The sequence below is a fragment of the Cervus elaphus genome, chromosome 20 (assembly GCF_910594005.1).
Source record: "Cervus elaphus chromosome 20, mCerEla1.1, whole genome shotgun sequence".
In the NCBI taxonomy this organism is placed as follows: Eukaryota; Metazoa; Chordata; class Mammalia; order Artiodactyla; family Cervidae; genus Cervus; species Cervus elaphus.
The window spans coordinates 129719298-129735987 of record NC_057834.1 but is presented as its reverse complement, the minus strand read 5'-3'; the positions used below and the strand labels follow the sequence as shown (position 1 = coordinate 129735987).

General features: G+C 51.4%; 2 protein-coding genes across 2 annotated transcripts; both read left to right on the top strand.

Annotated features, from left to right (window-relative positions):
- The first annotated feature begins 5676 nt into the window (after nucleotides 1-5676).
- Nucleotides 5677-9847, top strand: TEKT2 (tektin 2). Its single transcript, XM_043876931.1, has 10 exons — nucleotides 5677-5895; nucleotides 6910-7117; nucleotides 7202-7327; nucleotides 7517-7722; nucleotides 8248-8391; nucleotides 8467-8581; nucleotides 8746-8853; nucleotides 8968-9111; nucleotides 9285-9364; nucleotides 9536-9847. The coding sequence occupies exons 2-10, from the start codon at nucleotides 6962-6964 to the stop codon at nucleotides 9747-9749; spliced, it is 1293 nt and encodes a 430-aa protein (XP_043732866.1). The 5' UTR covers nucleotides 5677-5895; nucleotides 6910-6961; the 3' UTR covers nucleotides 9750-9847.
- A 1029-nt stretch (nucleotides 9848-10876) lies between these two features.
- ADPRS (ADP-ribosylserine hydrolase) lies at nucleotides 10877-16305 on the top strand. The gene is made up of 6 exons (XM_043878712.1): nucleotides 10877-11125; nucleotides 13293-13389; nucleotides 13650-13857; nucleotides 13964-14148; nucleotides 14816-14916; nucleotides 15495-16305. The coding sequence occupies exons 1-6, from the start codon at nucleotides 10909-10911 to the stop codon at nucleotides 15785-15787; spliced, it is 1101 nt and encodes a 366-aa protein (XP_043734647.1). The 5' UTR covers nucleotides 10877-10908; the 3' UTR covers nucleotides 15788-16305.
- Nucleotides 16306-16690: the final 385 nt, after the last annotated feature.

The following is a 16690-nucleotide window of genomic DNA, read 5'->3' as shown; positions in this document are numbered from 1 at the left end:
ATTGGTGAGACAAATCTCTTCTCTGAATCACCTGATTTTTTTTTCAACCTGGTTATTTTGTAACTTTTAAAAATGTATTATTTATTTATTGGCAGCACTGGGTCTTTGTTGCTGTGATCAGGCTTTCTCTAGTTACATTGCATGAGCTTCTGATTTCAGTGGCTTCTCTTGTGGAGTGTGGGCTCAGTAGTGGCACATGGGCTTAGTTACTCCATGGCATGTGGGATCTACCCGAACCAGGGATTGAACCAGTGTCCCATGCTTTGGCAGGCAGATTATTAACCACTGGACTAAAACCTGGTGATTATTTTTTAAGTGTCTCTTTTTAAAAAAAAAAAAAAATGTCTTTATTTGGCCACATTGGGTCTTGGTTGCAGAACACAGAATCTTCGTTGCCTCATGCAGAATCTGTTGTGGTGCGTGGACTCTCTAGTTACAGCACATGGGCTCAGCAATCGTGGTGTGTGGGCTCAGTTGCCTCAGACCTGTAGGATCTTAGTTCCCAAATCAGGGATTGAACCCATATCCCCTGCATTGCAAGGTGAATTCTTTACCACTGGACCATCACAGAGGTCTTCCTGCTTGTTTTTAGACTATAATCTTTGAAGAAAGATTTGAGGGGAATTGTAACCAAGAAATGGTCTGCACGCTGGGGAGTTATTGGGGTATCTCTCAGCTTCTCATAAGACTCACAGTATAACTAAAGGTTACATATGAGCCTTTACCTTTTAATTTATCAAACTTTTAAAGGGAATTCAGCTTTACTACTCTCAGTATCTGATCAGCCTTCAATACTTGTCCTAGGATGGTAGAGATAGGGAAAGACTGTTAATTCAAGAGTAAAGACTTCCTCCAACTAATTTTAAAAATAAATGGGAAAAAAAGTAAAAAATAATAAAATTTAAAAAAAAAAGAGAGTAAAGACTTTGCAAAAAGTTAGGCAGTGTTTAGTTTCTGCAAACTTCCCAGCCCTGTTCAGTTGATACTAATTACTGATAGTTACATGTCCAAGGGAAATTTTAAAATTAGAAATGCTGATATTTCACATTACTGATTTCTAAATCCTAGGAAGAAGAGCCTGGAGATTTTCTGAATACTTTGAATATACAGAAGTTTCATGTAGGGAAGAGGTCCCTTTAGATATGTTTCAAATTGTTACAGATGCTAAACCAAGACTTAATCCTCAAATGTGTTTACTTGCCCTAAAATAATCTGTCCACCAATATAAAATTATAAGTAATAAGTTGTTGTTCCCTCACTGTAGGAATCTCTAATGTGAAGATGAATTCGATGATGATAAAGTCTTTTTTTTTTTTAATATTTATTTATTTATATCACTGAACCAGTCTTATTCAAGGCAGGCATGACTTGGTAGTTGCCGGTAGCATGTGGGATCTTAGTTCCCCAGTCAGGGACTGAACCTGCATAGCTCCCATTGCAAGGCAGGTTCTTAACCACTGGACCACCAGGGAAGTACCCCAATAAAGTCTTTTTAAGAAAACTGCTGTATAATAAAAATTTATTGTACTCCAAAAAAAGACCCTTTTGGTATTAGTTTGAAAATCTGCAGAAATCTTCTCATGTAACTAAATTGTTGTTGCTTGAAAAACATTTTCACAAAGTTCTAACTTTTCTGAAATAGAAATTTCCAGAGGGATGATGAGAGTTTAATAGTAACATACAACTTTGCTGTCATTTGCCAAGATTAATAAACTATTTAGGACTTAACTTTGATTATCTATATAAAATAGAAAAACGGTAAACAGTTAAACAGTGGGGGAGGGGGATCTCCAAATTTGTACTTTGTTTTTCCACTTAAGAGGGTAAAAAGGCTGAAATAGAACCACTTTTAAGATGTTACATTTTACATTTTCTGCATATTGGAAATAACCTGATATTTTAGCATGCCTCCGAACAGAAAAGGATGAATAAAATCATCATTCATCCTCTGAATTGTCTTTATTTTTCCCTTGGATTTAAATTTAATCGAAAACAACCTCACATCAAGACTAAAATAGGAACTACTATTTTGTTAGAAATTGTCCTCTTAAAAGAAAAATGAAAATAATTTACCTGAACCCTTTCCAGTTAAAAAGTAATTAATAATCATGGAGAAATAATCCAGTATTTCATTAGTTTGTAATATCTACAACCATCAAGAAGCACAATAACGTATTTCAGCAGGAAAGATTTGGGAGATGGAGAACCAAGTAATCTGCCTCTGCACTCTAAAGAAAGATAAGGGAGAAGGAAATGGCAACCCACTCCAGTATTCTTGCCTGGAGAATCCCATGGACAGAGGAGCCTGGCGGGCTACAGTCCATGGGGTTCCAAGAGTCGGACTCGACTTAGCGACTAAACCACCAGAGAAAGGCTACCCTCAATTTGACAGCAAGTGACAACTGTCCTTAAGATTTATTTTTTTTCCCCCTGATAGAAAAAGAAAACACTTGGAAAATGAAAATAATAAATTTTCTATTCAAATGTATAAATATATTTTGTGTTTTTTCTTTCAGTCTATTTTTCTATACATGCAGAGGGATAGCTATAGCATTTATATATGTGGGATATATTGTTATTGCTTTGTAACCTTTTTTCAGTTAATATGTTTTCATGTAATTAGAACTAGAAAGATCTTTAAAATTTTTTTAACTTTTATATTAGAATATAACTGATTAACAGTGCTGTGATAGTTTCAGGTAGACAGCAAAGGGATTCAGCCATACACGTACATGTATCTATTTTCCCCCAAACTCCCCTCCCAGCCAGGCTGCCACATGACATTGAGCAGAGCTCCCTGTGCTGTACAGAAGGTCCTTGCTGAAAACTAGAAAACCCTTTTTAATATTTTAATGATAATATTCTATAGTATGGTTAAAACATTGTTTATCCAGACTCCCATGGTTAGCCTTTAACTTGTTGCCAATGTTTTGCTATTGTAAATAATGTTGTGATTAAAAAAAGAAAAAAGAAAGATAAGGCTTAGGGAACAACACACTAAGTAAGTTGTGCAAATACACACTCCAAGAAAGGCAATACAGGCACAACTTCAGCAACTAGATGTGGGGATGGACACCTTATCAAGATATTTTTCATATTAGAATAAGATCAGCTGACAAAGTATTAATTGAGGGGCTTTTAAACATGGTCCTCTTTTGAGAAAAAGTATACACTCTGAGGGTCTTAGTCATTGGAATTCACTAAGTAAAGTAATATATGACATTTACTGGGAGGAGAAAATTGAGAAGAAGAGAGAAGATACATACCATAACAGATTTTGAGGAAAAAAAAAAAAACAGCTTGTTATGACCAAGCACCAAGACTATATCTCAATCACTTAAAGAAGTTATGAGTTCATATTCTTCCGCTTCATGTTTTTGTCTCCACATTAAAAAAAAAAGTTTCTTGCTTCCTTGTTTAACATCTCTAGGATCCTTTTTAATTCATGAGAATTCTGTATGGATAGAAACGATCTTTAAGTCTGAAGAGAGAAAGCAGCCAACTGAAGAAGATGACAACTAGACACACACCAGTCACGGACATGATCTTCCTCCTCACCATGTTCATACGAGAGGTGGCAGCTGTATTTAAGAGCACCATCCCCAGGGTGAGGCACATATAAAACAGAGAAATGATGGACATTTCTGCTACATACTGAAAGATATACATGTCATGAATATAATGTGTCTGTCCTGTGTGAGTTCTGCTTTCAGCAAACGGGGCTCCTCGTATATGAATCCACATTCCACCAGATAACATCAAGATCACAAAACACAGAGCTAAAACTGCCCAAAAATTTTTGCTAAAAATAAATGTCCTATTCCATTTCAATACATACACAAGTCCACCGATGAGAGTCAATGATATCCCTAACTTGAAGGGATAGTAACAATGTATAGGCTGTCTGGTTCTGAAATTGACCATCCATCTCCCAGTTCTCTCGCCTACCCATGTGAACATGTGGTGCACAGAGATGTCCCTTACTTGGAAATTATAAATGTCATCTGCTGTGAATTTACTTTTAGCAGGAAGATGGAGGACAACGGGACCTCCCTTCACCTGGAGCGTTTCAAAGACCTCAGGGCTTTCATCAAAATCCAGCATAGCAAAAAATACCTTGTTGCTGAATTCACTGGAGAATTGCCAGGAACCTGCCAAGATCTGAAATTCTTCAACAGCAAGTCTGCATGGTTCACATGATCTAAACCTCTGGAGAGCAGTAAACATTGCAATAACAGAATAGTTTCTTGGCTTTTCTAATACAAAATGGTTGAACGTGGTAGTATTCATTCTCATCACTCTCTCTCTCTCAGTCCAGTCCATCAGCTGTCTGACCTTTTCTTCTAACACCTTCTTTCCCTGGTCAGGATGTGCCGAAGCCTCAGGAGTCATGAGCGTCAAGGCCACCACAGTCAGAGATACGCGCCAAAGCCACCACCATTCTCCCATATTTGTTTACTTCTTCGGGTTATGTTTCCAAATATCTATGCCAAGATCCAATCATTTTTTCTAACAATTAATTTGTCCAGGGGTTTATATTTTTCTGTCTTCATTAATCCTAGTATAAAGAGCTATATCACAAATTTCCATGCATGTCTGGCTTATGAGCCATGTATTAGAGTTTAGAAAATATTCTGTGGAAAAAAAAATTTTGTGATTAAAGAAGTCTTGGAAATGTTTCCAACCTCAGTCTCTGCAGAGTTCCAGACCCACATTTCTGTCTGCTAGACTGCAGTACCGCATCCACGACAATCACCTCAAACTACTCAAAAACCAACCTCATCATCCTCTTGCCTACGAAGCCCTGGGTTCTCTAACCTCTCTTCTCTCTGTGACGCGGTTCCCCACCAACCGCACCCCGGTCACTCACTGCTGTTTTAAAACTGAGGAGTCCGGTTGGACTCCTCTCTTATCCTCCATCTATCACACCTGAACTTAGCCTCTGGAGCAGACGGCCTGAGTTTGGATCCGGGCTCTACCACTTAGTCATGTGACCCTGGGCACAGGGTTCCTCACTTCTCTGAACCTGTTTCCTCGCCCGTAAGACGGTGGTGGTCAGAGCACCCACCTGCTAGGATCTAGCTCTCCGAAGACTAGCTGGCCGGCAAGCTGAGGCTGGCATCCCTGCCACCCTCGTGCCCAGCGCCACCACTAGAGGCAGTGTGGAGTAGTAACTGAGAGAAGATAGACCTGGGGACCAAACTTTCCATCCTCGCCAGACTCTAGTTGCTGGCGAAAATGGGGGTAATGCCTGCCTCACCTATTAGTTATGTACATTAACGATCAACATTTTCCAGTGTCCAAAACGGTACTGGCACGGTTGAATTTTTCCCCCCTTCTCCTTTTTAAAGAAATGGTTGAACTGTGAGCATTGCTACTTCCAAAACCTCAGTGACCTCTCCCAGGGACGTGCTCTCTCCAAATACGATCATCATTCCTTTTATGACGTCAAGCAGATGATGAAATTGTTGGGAAAGGTAGCATCAAAAGAACGTGTGTAAATAGTGTTAAATATATACACATTCTGGAAGGATACCTACTGGGGAGTGAGCCTGAGGATGACTTTGGTACTTTTTTTTTTTTTTTTTTTGGCCATGTTGGTGGGTGACCTTTATCAAAATAAAAATGGTTAACCTGTCAATGAAGTGAGCGCCGTATCCTGACGCCCTCCCCCTCCTCGCTGTACCTCCCGCAGCGCCAGCCCAGCCGCCGGCCCTTTCCTACCCGGAAGGCCTCCGGGCCCCAAGGCAGCAGTCGCCGCCGGGCGGTGGCCAAGCTAAACAGGCGGGCGGAGCGGAACGGCGCGCGGTTGCCTAGCAACCGGGGTGCCTAGCAACCGGGGGCGCTTAACAGAGGAGCTGGCCAAGGGAGGCGGAAGTGCGAGCGGGGAAAGAGGTGAGGGGACCAGGGGACCGGGCTGGCGGGGGCGGGGGCGAACTCCCAGGGCCGAACTCCCTCCTGCCCCTTTCTTCGTGCCGGGGTAGTAATACAAACTAAAGATGACTATCCTGGAAGAGGACGGGAGGGGTTGGGGTGGGAACCAGACAGAGCCCGGCTCCTCCCAGTGGGCATCCCTCACTGCCCCCGTCTCCTCCTCCTCCTCCAGTAGAGGGCGGAGAGACGGAATGTGACGGCCAGGTGGGGAGAGGACCAGCGCCCCCACCCCCAATTCCCTAGGGCCAACTTGTAGCCCCCGGCGAAATTAGCCTGTCTTTTCCAGACGGAGAACAGGGCTCCTTCTCTTCCATCCCTCAGGATCTTGTCCCAAACCTAGAGCAGGGAAAGAAAAGAAAATCCACAGGACTTGGTTACTGCAAGTAGGGGTGGAAATTGGATTAGGTCTATTTTTCCTGCTACCCAGGGCTTCCCCGGGTGGCTCAGGCGGTAAAGAATCCGCCCGCAGTGCAGGAGACCCGGGTTTGGCGCCTGGGTGGGGAAGATCCCCTGGAGAGGGAATGGCTACCCACTCCAGTACTCTTGTCTGGGAAACCCCACGGACAGAGGGCTAAAGTCCATGGGGTTGCAAAGAGTCGGACCAGACTTAGTGGCTAAACAGCAACAATTCCTGCTAAACAATTCCTGCTACCCACCCACTCTGCCAGCCCTACTAAGCACTTGGTCTAACATACACACCCAGAGGGACCCCATTATCCCCTTTCACCTGCTTCAGGGTGAAGGTGCCCCAGTAAGGTAATTATGCCACAGTTTGTGTCTGTGGATGGATGGGTGGGAGGAAACTTAGTTAATGCCTCAAACAAAGTTGAATGTAGGGAGAGCTGTTCCCAAGCAGGCTTCCAGAAGGAAGGGAATTGAAGCAGAATGGACAGGAGCATGTTCTTTAGAGGGGCTGCAGTCCAGGAGAGGCTCTCCTGAGTGGTCTCCTGCCGCCTTGTTTGTCCCCTCCTGCAGAGTTAGGTGTCTTGGAATTGGCCTGGGGGCCTGACCCCTCAGCACCTGCACCATGGCCACGCTGAGCGTCAAGCCCAGCCCACGCTTCCGGTTGCCAGACTGGCAAACCAACAGCTACCTGTTGTCCACCAACGCCGAGCGCCAGCGAGATGCCTCACACCAGATCCGCCAGGAGGCCCGGGTCCTCCGCAGCGAGACCAACAACCAGGTTGGGGGTCCGGAGCCCAGCTGGGTGGCAAAGGGGTAGCTCCCAGCCCCCAACAGCCTCTTTATCTGTGTCTGTCTCTTCCAGACCATTTGGGATGAGCATGATAATAGGACGCGGCTGGCAGAGAGGATCGATACTGTCAACCGATGGAAGGAGATGCTGGACAAGTGTCTGACGGATTTAGATGCTGAGATCGACGCCCTGGCACAGGCAGGGAGCCAGGGCAGGGTGCCAGGAGACCCTGCTCAACGACAACCTCCTCTCCTTCCCCTCTTTCGGGTCTGGGTATTTGGTGGCTTGTCCATCTGAGTCACCCACTGGCCCCTTGGCTAAAGCGGCGATGAGAGCTGCTTCCCAGCGGGATGGCCCCACCAGTCCCCTGTGCCCCCTCTCTTCTAGATGAAAGAGTCAGCGGAGCAAAACCTGCAGGCCAAGAACCTGCCTCTGGATGTGGCCATTGAATGCCTGACCCTGCGGGAGAGTCGGCGGGACATTGATGTGGTGAAGGACCCCGTGGAGGAGGAGCTACATAAAGAGGTGGAGGTCATTGAGGCCACCAAGAAGGCCTTGCAACAGAAGATCAGCCAGGCCTTTGAGAAGCTCTTGTAAGAGAAAGACATGGCATTCTCATGTTCCCCTGCCCTGGGAGGCTGTTTTCAACTCAGAACCTGTGTATCATGGGTAACTAGTCACTGGTTCTCAGGCTGCCTTCTGCCCCTGCTGTGCCCACACCAGAAACCACTCACTCGCTGATCGTAGCACTTTTTGCACCACCTGGACATGGTCTCAGAACACTTCTTGTGACACTGCTCTCGGCAGCCGTTATCTATTGATTGGAAACATGAGGGATGAGTCCATTTGCCATCATCCCTGACTTTCTGGGCCCGTGAGCCATGTGGGTGTAGCTATCTGAGTGTGCCCTGTGGGTGTGTACAAGCATTTGGGTGCCCTAATTTTGTCTGTAGGGGGATCATCCAGCTGTGCCTGTCTTTATCTCAACTGCAGCAGCAGCTCCTCTGTCACCTCAGCTTTCCCATCCCTCCCTGTCCCTTCAGTACCAGGGTGGGGGGCTGTGTTCCGGGGCTGCCTTGGAGGGATGGTTCACTGGTCCAGTCTCTTCCGCCCCCCAGCCTCCTGCAGGAAGCCCGACAGCAGCTCAACTCTGACCATCGTGGCAAAATGGAGACCCTGGACATTGACAGAGGCTGCCTCTCTCTCAACCTCACGTCCCCGAACATCTCTCTGAAGATCAATCCCACACGTGTCCCCAGCGGGTAAGAAGGACGTTTCACTCCCTCTCCCTTCCTCCCCGCAGGGGCCATGCTCTTACTATTTCCTGCCGCCTGCAGCTCCACCACACTCCAGCAGTGGGATGACTTCAGTCGGTTCAACAAGGACCGGGGCGAGGCTGAGATGAAAAGGGCCATCGAGCTGAGGGAGGCCATCGCCCTCACTATTGCCGAGGTGAACCCCCCACCACCACCTCGATCCTCCATGGCTAAGAGCTGGCCCCAGCGGGCACTCACAAGCCCTTGTCTTTCGGTCCCTGTCTTATGGCATCCCTCCCCACACCTGAGCGACACCCTCAGGTGGCCAGAGCGTATTCCCTGCCTCCTTCCTGTCCTCAGACCAACAACGAACTGGAAGCCCAGAGGGTTGCCACGGAATTCGCCTTCAGGAAGCGGCTGAGGGAGATGGAGAAACTGTACAGTGAGCTCAAGTGGCAAGAGAAGAATGTGAGCCTTCTCCGCGTGGTCTCCTGGGGCACGGACTTCCGGCCGTGAGATGAGCCCTGCCAGGAAGCCCTGGACTGGGTGACCAGGTGGAGATGGGACGCTCTGTCCCCGCAGACCTTGGAGGAGATTGCCGAGCTGCAGCAGGACATCCGGCACCTGGAGGAGGACCTGCGCAGAAAGTTACAGAACCTGAAGCTGTGCCACACCCGCCTAGAGGCCAGGACCTACCGGCCCAACGTGGAACTCTGCAGGGACCAGGTTCGAGGGCACCCCGGAGGGGCACCGGCCTCCTGCTAAGGTTCCTCAGGATGACTCACCCCCTCGTGGAGCAGGGGTGCTGGCGTACGGCAACCCCCCCCTCACCCCCGGGCCCAGGGGCAGGAGTCTAGTATGGCTGACCTGGGACTCCCCACCTGCCCCTCTGCCTCCAGGCACAGTACGGCCTCACCGACGAGGTTCACCAGTTAGAGGCAACCATTGCTGCCCTGAAGCAGAAGCTGGCTCAGGCACAGTAGGTCTGGGGAGCGGGCAGGAGGGTCGGGGAGATACTGCCCACCATTGGGGCCCCTGGCTGCCTGCCAGCTTCCCTGCTGGCTTCCTGGCTCACGGCTGGTGAGCTCAGTCAGCCCTGAGTTCTCAGCCTCACGCTGGGGGCAGTGGGCTGTTAATCCCTGCTCCCCAGGGACGCTCTGGACGCCCTGTACAAGCATCTGGCCCAGCTGCAGGCTGACATCGCCTGCAAGGCCAACTCCATGCTGTTGGACACCAAGTGCATGGACACCCGTCGGAAGCTGACCGTGCCTGCCGAGAAGTTTGTGCCCGAGGTGGACACCTTCACCCGCACCACAAACCGCACCCTGAGTCCACTCAAAACCTGCCAGCTGGAGCTGGCCTAGGCAGGGGGCTGAGGGAGGAGAGGAAGGCTGGTTGAAAATGGAAGGGGATGGGGGGAGCGGAGAGAACGAATCTAATAAAGGTCGGGGTTCTCAGTCCAGAGGGTTCTCTGCTCCCCCTGCATGTAGCCAGCGGGGTAGAGGGCTCTTGACCCTCCTGTGCGTGGATGAGCAAAGATGGGAAACACCATCTCTAAAGCCAGCACCCTTGGACTCCAGCGGTGTGACCTCTAACCAGCTCTGCCCTCCTCCATACCTAGAGGAGGCCCAGAGGGGGCTAGGGTGATGGGGAGGGCTTGGAGGTGGGTACCCAGGCCTGAGTAAGGACCACCAGCAGACCGCTGGCCAACCATGCTGGGGGGGGGCGGGGAGTGACCCAAAGGTCTGGCTCAGTGCCCAGCTCTCCAGGACCCTTCAGTGGCCGACCAGCCGACTGTGACACCCTTTACAACTCCCCTTTACAACTCCGGGGAAAAGTGAAAGTGTCAGTTGCTCAGCCGTGTCCGACTCTTTGCAAACGCATGAATTGTAACCCACCAGGCTCCTCTGTTAAGTTGTTCCCGGAAAGCAACTTCTCTGGAGAAGGGAATGGCAATCCACTTCAGTATTCTTGCCTGGAGAATCCCTTGGACAGAGGAGCCTGGCAGGCTACAGTTCATGGGGTCGCAAAGATTCGGACACGACTGTGCGACTAATACACACACACACACACTCCTCTGTCCATGGAATTTTACACACACACACACACACACACACACTCTCTCTCTCTCTCTCTCTCTCTCCTCTGTCCATGGAATTCTCCAGACACACACACACACACGCACTCCTCTGTCCATGGAATTCTCCAGGCAAGAATACTGGCGTGGGTTACCATTTCCTTCTCCAGGGGATCTTCCCGATCAGATGGTAAAGAATGCAGGTGGATTCTTTACGATCTGAGGCAGCAGGGAAGCCCTTACAAGTCGGGGAAATGCGCGCTAAAGACAGACTGCTACTGCTAAGACAGAGGCCGGGCCCTATCTGACCAGGGCTGCGGGACCGCCCCCGGTCTCCCGCGGGGGGCGACGCGACTCCAGGCCGCGGGGCGGCGCTGTGGGGCCGGGCACGCCGCGCAGTAGGGGCGCGCGCCCGCGGCGCCGGAAGTGGCGGCGAGTCCGCGCGGATGGCGGCGGCGGCGGCAGCTATGACGGCGGCGGGCTGCGGCGGGGCTGGGGCGGCTCGCTCCCTCTCCCGCTTCCGAGGCTGCCTGGCGGGCGCACTGCTCGGGGACTGCGTGGGCGCCGTCTACGAGGCGCGCGACACCGTCGACCTGACGTCAGTCCTGCGTCAGGTCCAGGATTTGGAGCCGGACCCCGGCTCGCCCGGGAGCGCGCGGACAGGTGGGCGGGGCCGGGCGCCGCGGGCCTCGGGGGCTCGGCGAGGGACTCGGGCGGGGAGGGGATCGCGGCCGGAGGGGCCCGATCTGCACGACGCGGGGATACCTCGGACTCAACGTGTCCAGGATCCGAGCCCCGTGTTCACATATCTCGCCCCGAACGTTCGCCGTCTCGGGGCACGGCTACACAGTCCTCTCAGCCGTGCACGCCACGCCTAGATTGCGCCTACTCCAGTACTTAACACCTCTGCCAGTTTCACCCGTTTTACCGTAGTCTCTGAGAACATTGCGCCTCCAGTCCGTCTCCACGCAGCTGGAGTGCACTTTGAGAACAGATCTTATGGAGGCCTCCCCGCGCCTGAATCTCTGCAGTAGTTGTCCATTACCCTTAGGACAGAGCCACACTCCTTAACGTACCCTACTTAGCTTGCCCTCGCCTGCGGTTCCGGTTTCATCTTATAGCGCCCTTGGCATGGCTTTCTGCGCTGCGCTTCCTGGCACTTCGTGCCTCGTCTAGCTCCTTTGCATGCACTGCGGTCCCTTTGCCGGTAAAGCTCTGTGCCCTGAGCCTCTCCCTCCCCTGTGCAGTCAACTCCTCACTCAGAACTCAGTGCAGCGTCACGGCTGAGGACGGTTCTTCTGGGAGATCACGTAGAATAGTAAGAAACAGGAGCCAAACGCAGAAACCTGGAGAAAGAAAAGGAGCTAGAGAAGGAAAAAGTTTATTGGAGGAGAAGTAGGGGAGGTGTGTAACAATAAAACTCAGCAATTTCAAGATGAAGACACTGGTTACTAATGTAAGGCTGCAGAGAAGTTAAGCAAGGGGAAGTCTAGATTTAGGAAAGCATTGTCAGTAAAAGATTGAACCCCGGAAGTTATATTTCAGTGGGTTTAGGAGGGAATGGAAAAGGAGTCCTCAAGACTTGGTCCCTCTCCTGATTCAGATCTGCGTTCTTTTGGGTGGGCTTCAGTCTGGCAGACCCTTCCCATGGGGTAGCCCTCAGCAGCTCCTAGTTCAGCGTCTCCAGCAGAGGAAGTTTCTCTTTGCAGAAGCCCCAGCAGAAGTCTCTGATGGTCTCACTGGCCTGGCTTAGGTCACCCGTTCCTCCCTGAACCAGGGCACGGGATGTGCTTTTGGCTGGGCTGGAGGTGGCATTGGCTCCATCTCCTATCATCTGGGCTGGGAGTAGGAGAGGCGTGGTTCCCTGGGGGTAAACTGGGTGCCAGGGACCAGTTGAATGGAGACCGGGTTCTGCTGCATCACAAAGGGAGAGGTTGAGGAGACAAAGGAAAGGCAAGGTGCCCCTGGAACTAGGCTGGGGGTAGACTGCAGAAGAGACTCAGTCCCTCTGAAGGGAGACTAGAGAGTGTGGCTACAGGTAGGAGCCTGTAGGCCTCTCCTGCTGGTAGAGTAGAGAGTGGGGGCCTCCTGAGAGTGAACGGGAAAGAGAGGGCAACGTTGGGGCTTGGGATACACAGAGCAGGGTGGGGCTGGGGGCTGAGGGCAGGTGTCAGATGTGAGGAATAAGAAGGGGTTCATTAGGAAGTATGCTTTGCTCTCTACAGCTGTGTCTTCTTCAGATAAATGCAAGTCCTTGTCCCTAGCTGGCTTACAGCCTGAGAAGTTACCAAAACCAGTGATGTGTGTTCCAAGTGCCAGGGCAGAAGACCCGGGCACCTAGAGGAAGGAGAGAACGCGGGTGGAGGGAGATGAGCAGCCCCAGCTGGGAAGGACGTGACCCAGGCTCCAGGACTGGTCCTGAGGAGGTAGAGGGGAACAGCGGAATATAAGATGGGTAAGGAAGGAAAGGCTTCAGATGGCCATGGCAGTGAATTTGGACCTCATCCTGAAGGCGAGAACCAGCCATATGAGCAGGAGAGTGTGATGAGGAAAGGGATGCTCTACTCTTAGGAAGAATTTTCTGGCGGCATATATAGGCCAGGTTGGAGGGTAGGGAAGACACAGGAGATGGCAAGTCAGCAGGACATGTGACCAACTCAGATCATGGAACTGCCGAAAATCCCAGGGGTGAGAGCCCAGGAAACCGGATGGCAGTGAGAGGCTGACTGGAGGCCTTCTGGAAGTAGTAGATAAAAAGCACGAGCAGCAGGCCGAACCGCCACCCTCGAGGCCTGCAGCTCCATCTCTGTCCCCCGCCCTGTCCCTGCAGAAGCACTGTGCTACACAGATGACACAGCCATGGCCAGGGCGCTGGTGCAGTCCCTGCTGGCCAAGGAGGCCTTCGACGAGGTGGACATGGCTCACAGGTGAGGGCAGCGGTCCCAGGGTGAGGCCAATCAGGTGGGCGGCGTTATCGCACCCCTCGACCAGCTCAGCGATGTCCGTGCATGCCAGGACACCCTCCCCCAGACCCCGCGGCAGGACACCGTCTGTTGGGCCGCTGCAGCTTCCCAAACTAGAAGTGACAGCTCCAGGATTCCTCTCTTCCCAAACCAGCCAGGTTTCTTCTCTCCCAGCCATGGCAGGCATCTCTTAAATTGTGATCCTGTGGCCTTCTCGCCCCTAGGTTTGCTCAGGAGTACAAGAAGGACCCTGACCGGGGTTACGGTGCTGGAGTGATCACTGTCTTCAGGAAGCTCCTAAGCCCCAAATGCCGGGATGTCTTTGAGCCTGCCCGCGCCCAGTTTAATGGCAAAGGTTCCTACGGCAACGGGGGTGCCATGCGGGTGGCCGGCATCTCCCTAGCCTATAGCAGCGTCCAGGATGTGCAGAAGGTATAGTCCGGGCAGGTTGGCTCCTGGGCCCTCTCATCCCTCCCTCCCTCCTCCGCCGCCTGGGTGCCATGACCACAGGTCTTCGCCTCCCTTGCCTCTGCCCTAGTTTGCCCGGCTCTCGGCTCAGCTGACACACGCCTCCTCCCTGGGTTACAACGGTGCCATCCTGCAGGCCCTGGCTGTGCACCTAGCCTTGCAGGGTGAGTCGTCCAGCGAGCACTTCCTCCAACAGCTCCTGGGCCACATGGAAGAGCTGGAGAGTGATGCCCAGGCCATGCTGGATGCCCGGGAGTGAGTAGGCGGGCTGGGGGCACGTGTCTTGTGCATGTGTATGCTGGTGGGATGGCATTGCCTCAAGCGGAAGCCTTCTTTTTTAAAATATATATTTATTAAATATGTATTACTACTTATTTAATACATGTCACTACTTATTTAATACATATTTAATGAATACAGATGTTTCTATTAAGTATTAACTTAATATTAAGTATTATTAATTTGAATATTAATGTTAATAATATTATATGCGCCAGGTCTTAGTGGCGGCATGAGGGATCTTCAATCTTCCTCGCAGCGTGCGGGATCTTTAGCTGCAGCACCTGAACTCTTAGTTAACGGCATGTGGGATCTAGTTCCCTGACCAAGGATTGAACCCAGGCCCCCTGCATTGGGAGTGTGGAGTCTTAGCCACTGAACCACCTGGGAAGTCTTTGAAACCTTCCTTCTTTAATTGCAGGTCCTAAGGAGGGGTGGGAGGAGCCCTTTGCCTGGGCTGTGCTTCAGGGCTCTCTGGGTCCCAGAGAACAAACCAGCTGGCACCCCCCCAAGCCCTTCCCGCTTCCTGCCCTGGCATCTGTGCCTGGGTGTCAGCCTGACCACATCCCTGCCCCACCCTCCCCATCCTGCCGGCTCTCCCCTGCCGGCTCCGACCTCCCTGCAGCCTCGCTCCCATCCACAGGTTGGGCATGGAGGAGCATCCGTACTCCAGCCGACTGAAGAAGATCAGGGAGCTTCTAGACCAGGACTCAGTGACCAGAGAGGAGGTGGTGTCCCAGCTAGGTGGGTAGCCCCCTGCCCCCAACCCATCACCCTTCAGGGTTAGTCCTGGGCTCGTGGATAGGATGGGAGGGGTGCCTGGAGTCACTCCTGCCACTAATACACTTTTGCTGGGGCTGCCGTAACAGGAGCACCATACTCTGGAGAGTCCTTGGCAGGCTGTGGGCACAGCACCTTCTTTAGGGCAACAGTACCCTCAACCTGCAACATCCAGAAATGGCAGCTGGCCGCTAATTGTTTTTACGGCTAATGGTGATAACTGATGTTTATTCATACAGCATTTTTACTGTGTTTTGGGCACTGTGCAGAGTGCTTTATCTCTAGTATTTAATTTCACCCTCACACACCAGCCCTGCTCAAGTTCCTAACTTTATTCCCTCTCTGCACATGGAGCTAAAGCCAAGATACAGGAAGCACACAGTCAATAGGTGGGCAAGTCGAGATTTAAACCCAGGCTGTGATCTTAATCCCAGCACAACTTGAAGCCGAGAGGGTTGACTTGTGACAAGTGGCAGGAAACTTGGGGACACCATGGGGCCCAGGAGTAGGGGTCAAGTTCCCATATTGTGGCCTCCCCACAGGGAATGGCATTGCCGCCTTTGAATCTGTGCCCACCGCCATCTATTGCTTCCTGCGTTGCATGGATCCCGACCCCGAGATCCCCTCTGCCTTCAACAGCCTCCAAAGGACTCTCATCTATTCCATCTCGCTCGGTGGGGACACGGACACCATTGCCACCATGGCCGGGGCCATCGCTGGCGCATACTATGGCATGGAACAGGTGCCCGAGAGCTGGCAGCAAAGCTGCGAAGGCTATGAGGAGACTGACGTCCTGGCCCAGAGCCTGCACCGGGTCTTCCAGAAGCATCTGTGAGGGCCTCAGTGGCTAAGGCCCTGGCACATGCAGCAGGACCAGCTACAACTCGCATTGGAAACCCTGGGCGTCCTCAGGCTCGGCTCCTTGCTTCAGTCTTCCTGCCGCGTGGGCAGAGTGCACCTTGGGGCCAGAGTCTATTCTGGGGAGGGACGGGTGCCTTCTGGTGCTGGGTTCCTGCCTTCTGCAGAGCCTCGGTGCTCCTGGCTTCTCAGTCAGACATGAGGGACCAGGGCAGGTTTTATTTTGGAGCAGTATTTGTGGCGTTTTCCTTGATTATCTAGGACATGGGATTTGGGGAGGTGGAAATGATCTGCAGCATCATTTCTCCTTGTTGGGATTTAGCCAGTTTGCCAGAAGCCTGTCTTTGGGCCCTGAGTGCCCAGTTTATACGGATCAGGAGGTGGGCACGTGGATCTAGCCAGTTGAGATGCACACCCAGCCCTTGGCCGTCGTGGGTCTTGTGAACAGCTTCCAGAGAGAATCACAGAGCAATAAACAGTTCTTGGTAAGTCCCACCACTGTTTCTTGTGTTCCTCCTCCACAGTGGATGAATTCTTCCCCTTACCTTGACCTTTTGTGCCTAGCACTTCTCTGAGCCTCACTCCTAGGAGCCAGGGACCCACCTGCTGGGTGGTGGAGGCAAATTCCTCCAGTTGTCCAGCCAGGAAGAGAGCAGGCACAGTTTGGTGCTTTCTCAGAGTGGCCCAGGCAGTGGGCAGGAAGAAGTCAGATATTCCTGCTCTTAGAGAACCTGACTTAATAGGTTGCCCCCTAGATAGGACCCAGGTGCCGCTGGGCCAGGAACCAGAACCCTGTAGGAGGCTGTAAAGGAAACTTTGGGTCACCAGATTGCTGACCTTTCAGTATGGGGGGGGGCCTTACTCTGCATCTTGGGCCGCC

Bases quoted from the DNA above. Each gene is read 5' to 3' on its own strand.
- ADPRS (XM_043878712.1), top strand. From the start codon at position 10,909: ATGGCGGCGGCGGCGGCAGCTATGACGGCGGCGGGCTGCGGCGGGGCT. The intron at 14,149-14,815 runs GTGAGTAGGCGG...TCCCATCCACAG, and splicing joins GCCATGCTGGATGCCCGGGA to GTTGGGCATGGAGGAGCATC. The intron at 14,917-15,494 runs GTGGGTAGCCCC...GCCTCCCCACAG, and splicing joins GGAGGTGGTGTCCCAGCTAG to GGAATGGCATTGCCGCCTTT.
- TEKT2 (XM_043876931.1), top strand. From the start codon at position 6,962: ATGGCCACGCTGAGCGTCAAGCCCAGCCCACGCTTCCGGTTGCCAGAC. The intron at 7,118-7,201 runs GTTGGGGGTCCG...TGTCTCTTCCAG, and splicing joins GCAGCGAGACCAACAACCAG to ACCATTTGGGATGAGCATGA. The intron at 7,328-7,516 runs GCAGGGAGCCAG...CCTCTCTTCTAG, and splicing joins AGATCGACGCCCTGGCACAG to ATGAAAGAGTCAGCGGAGCA.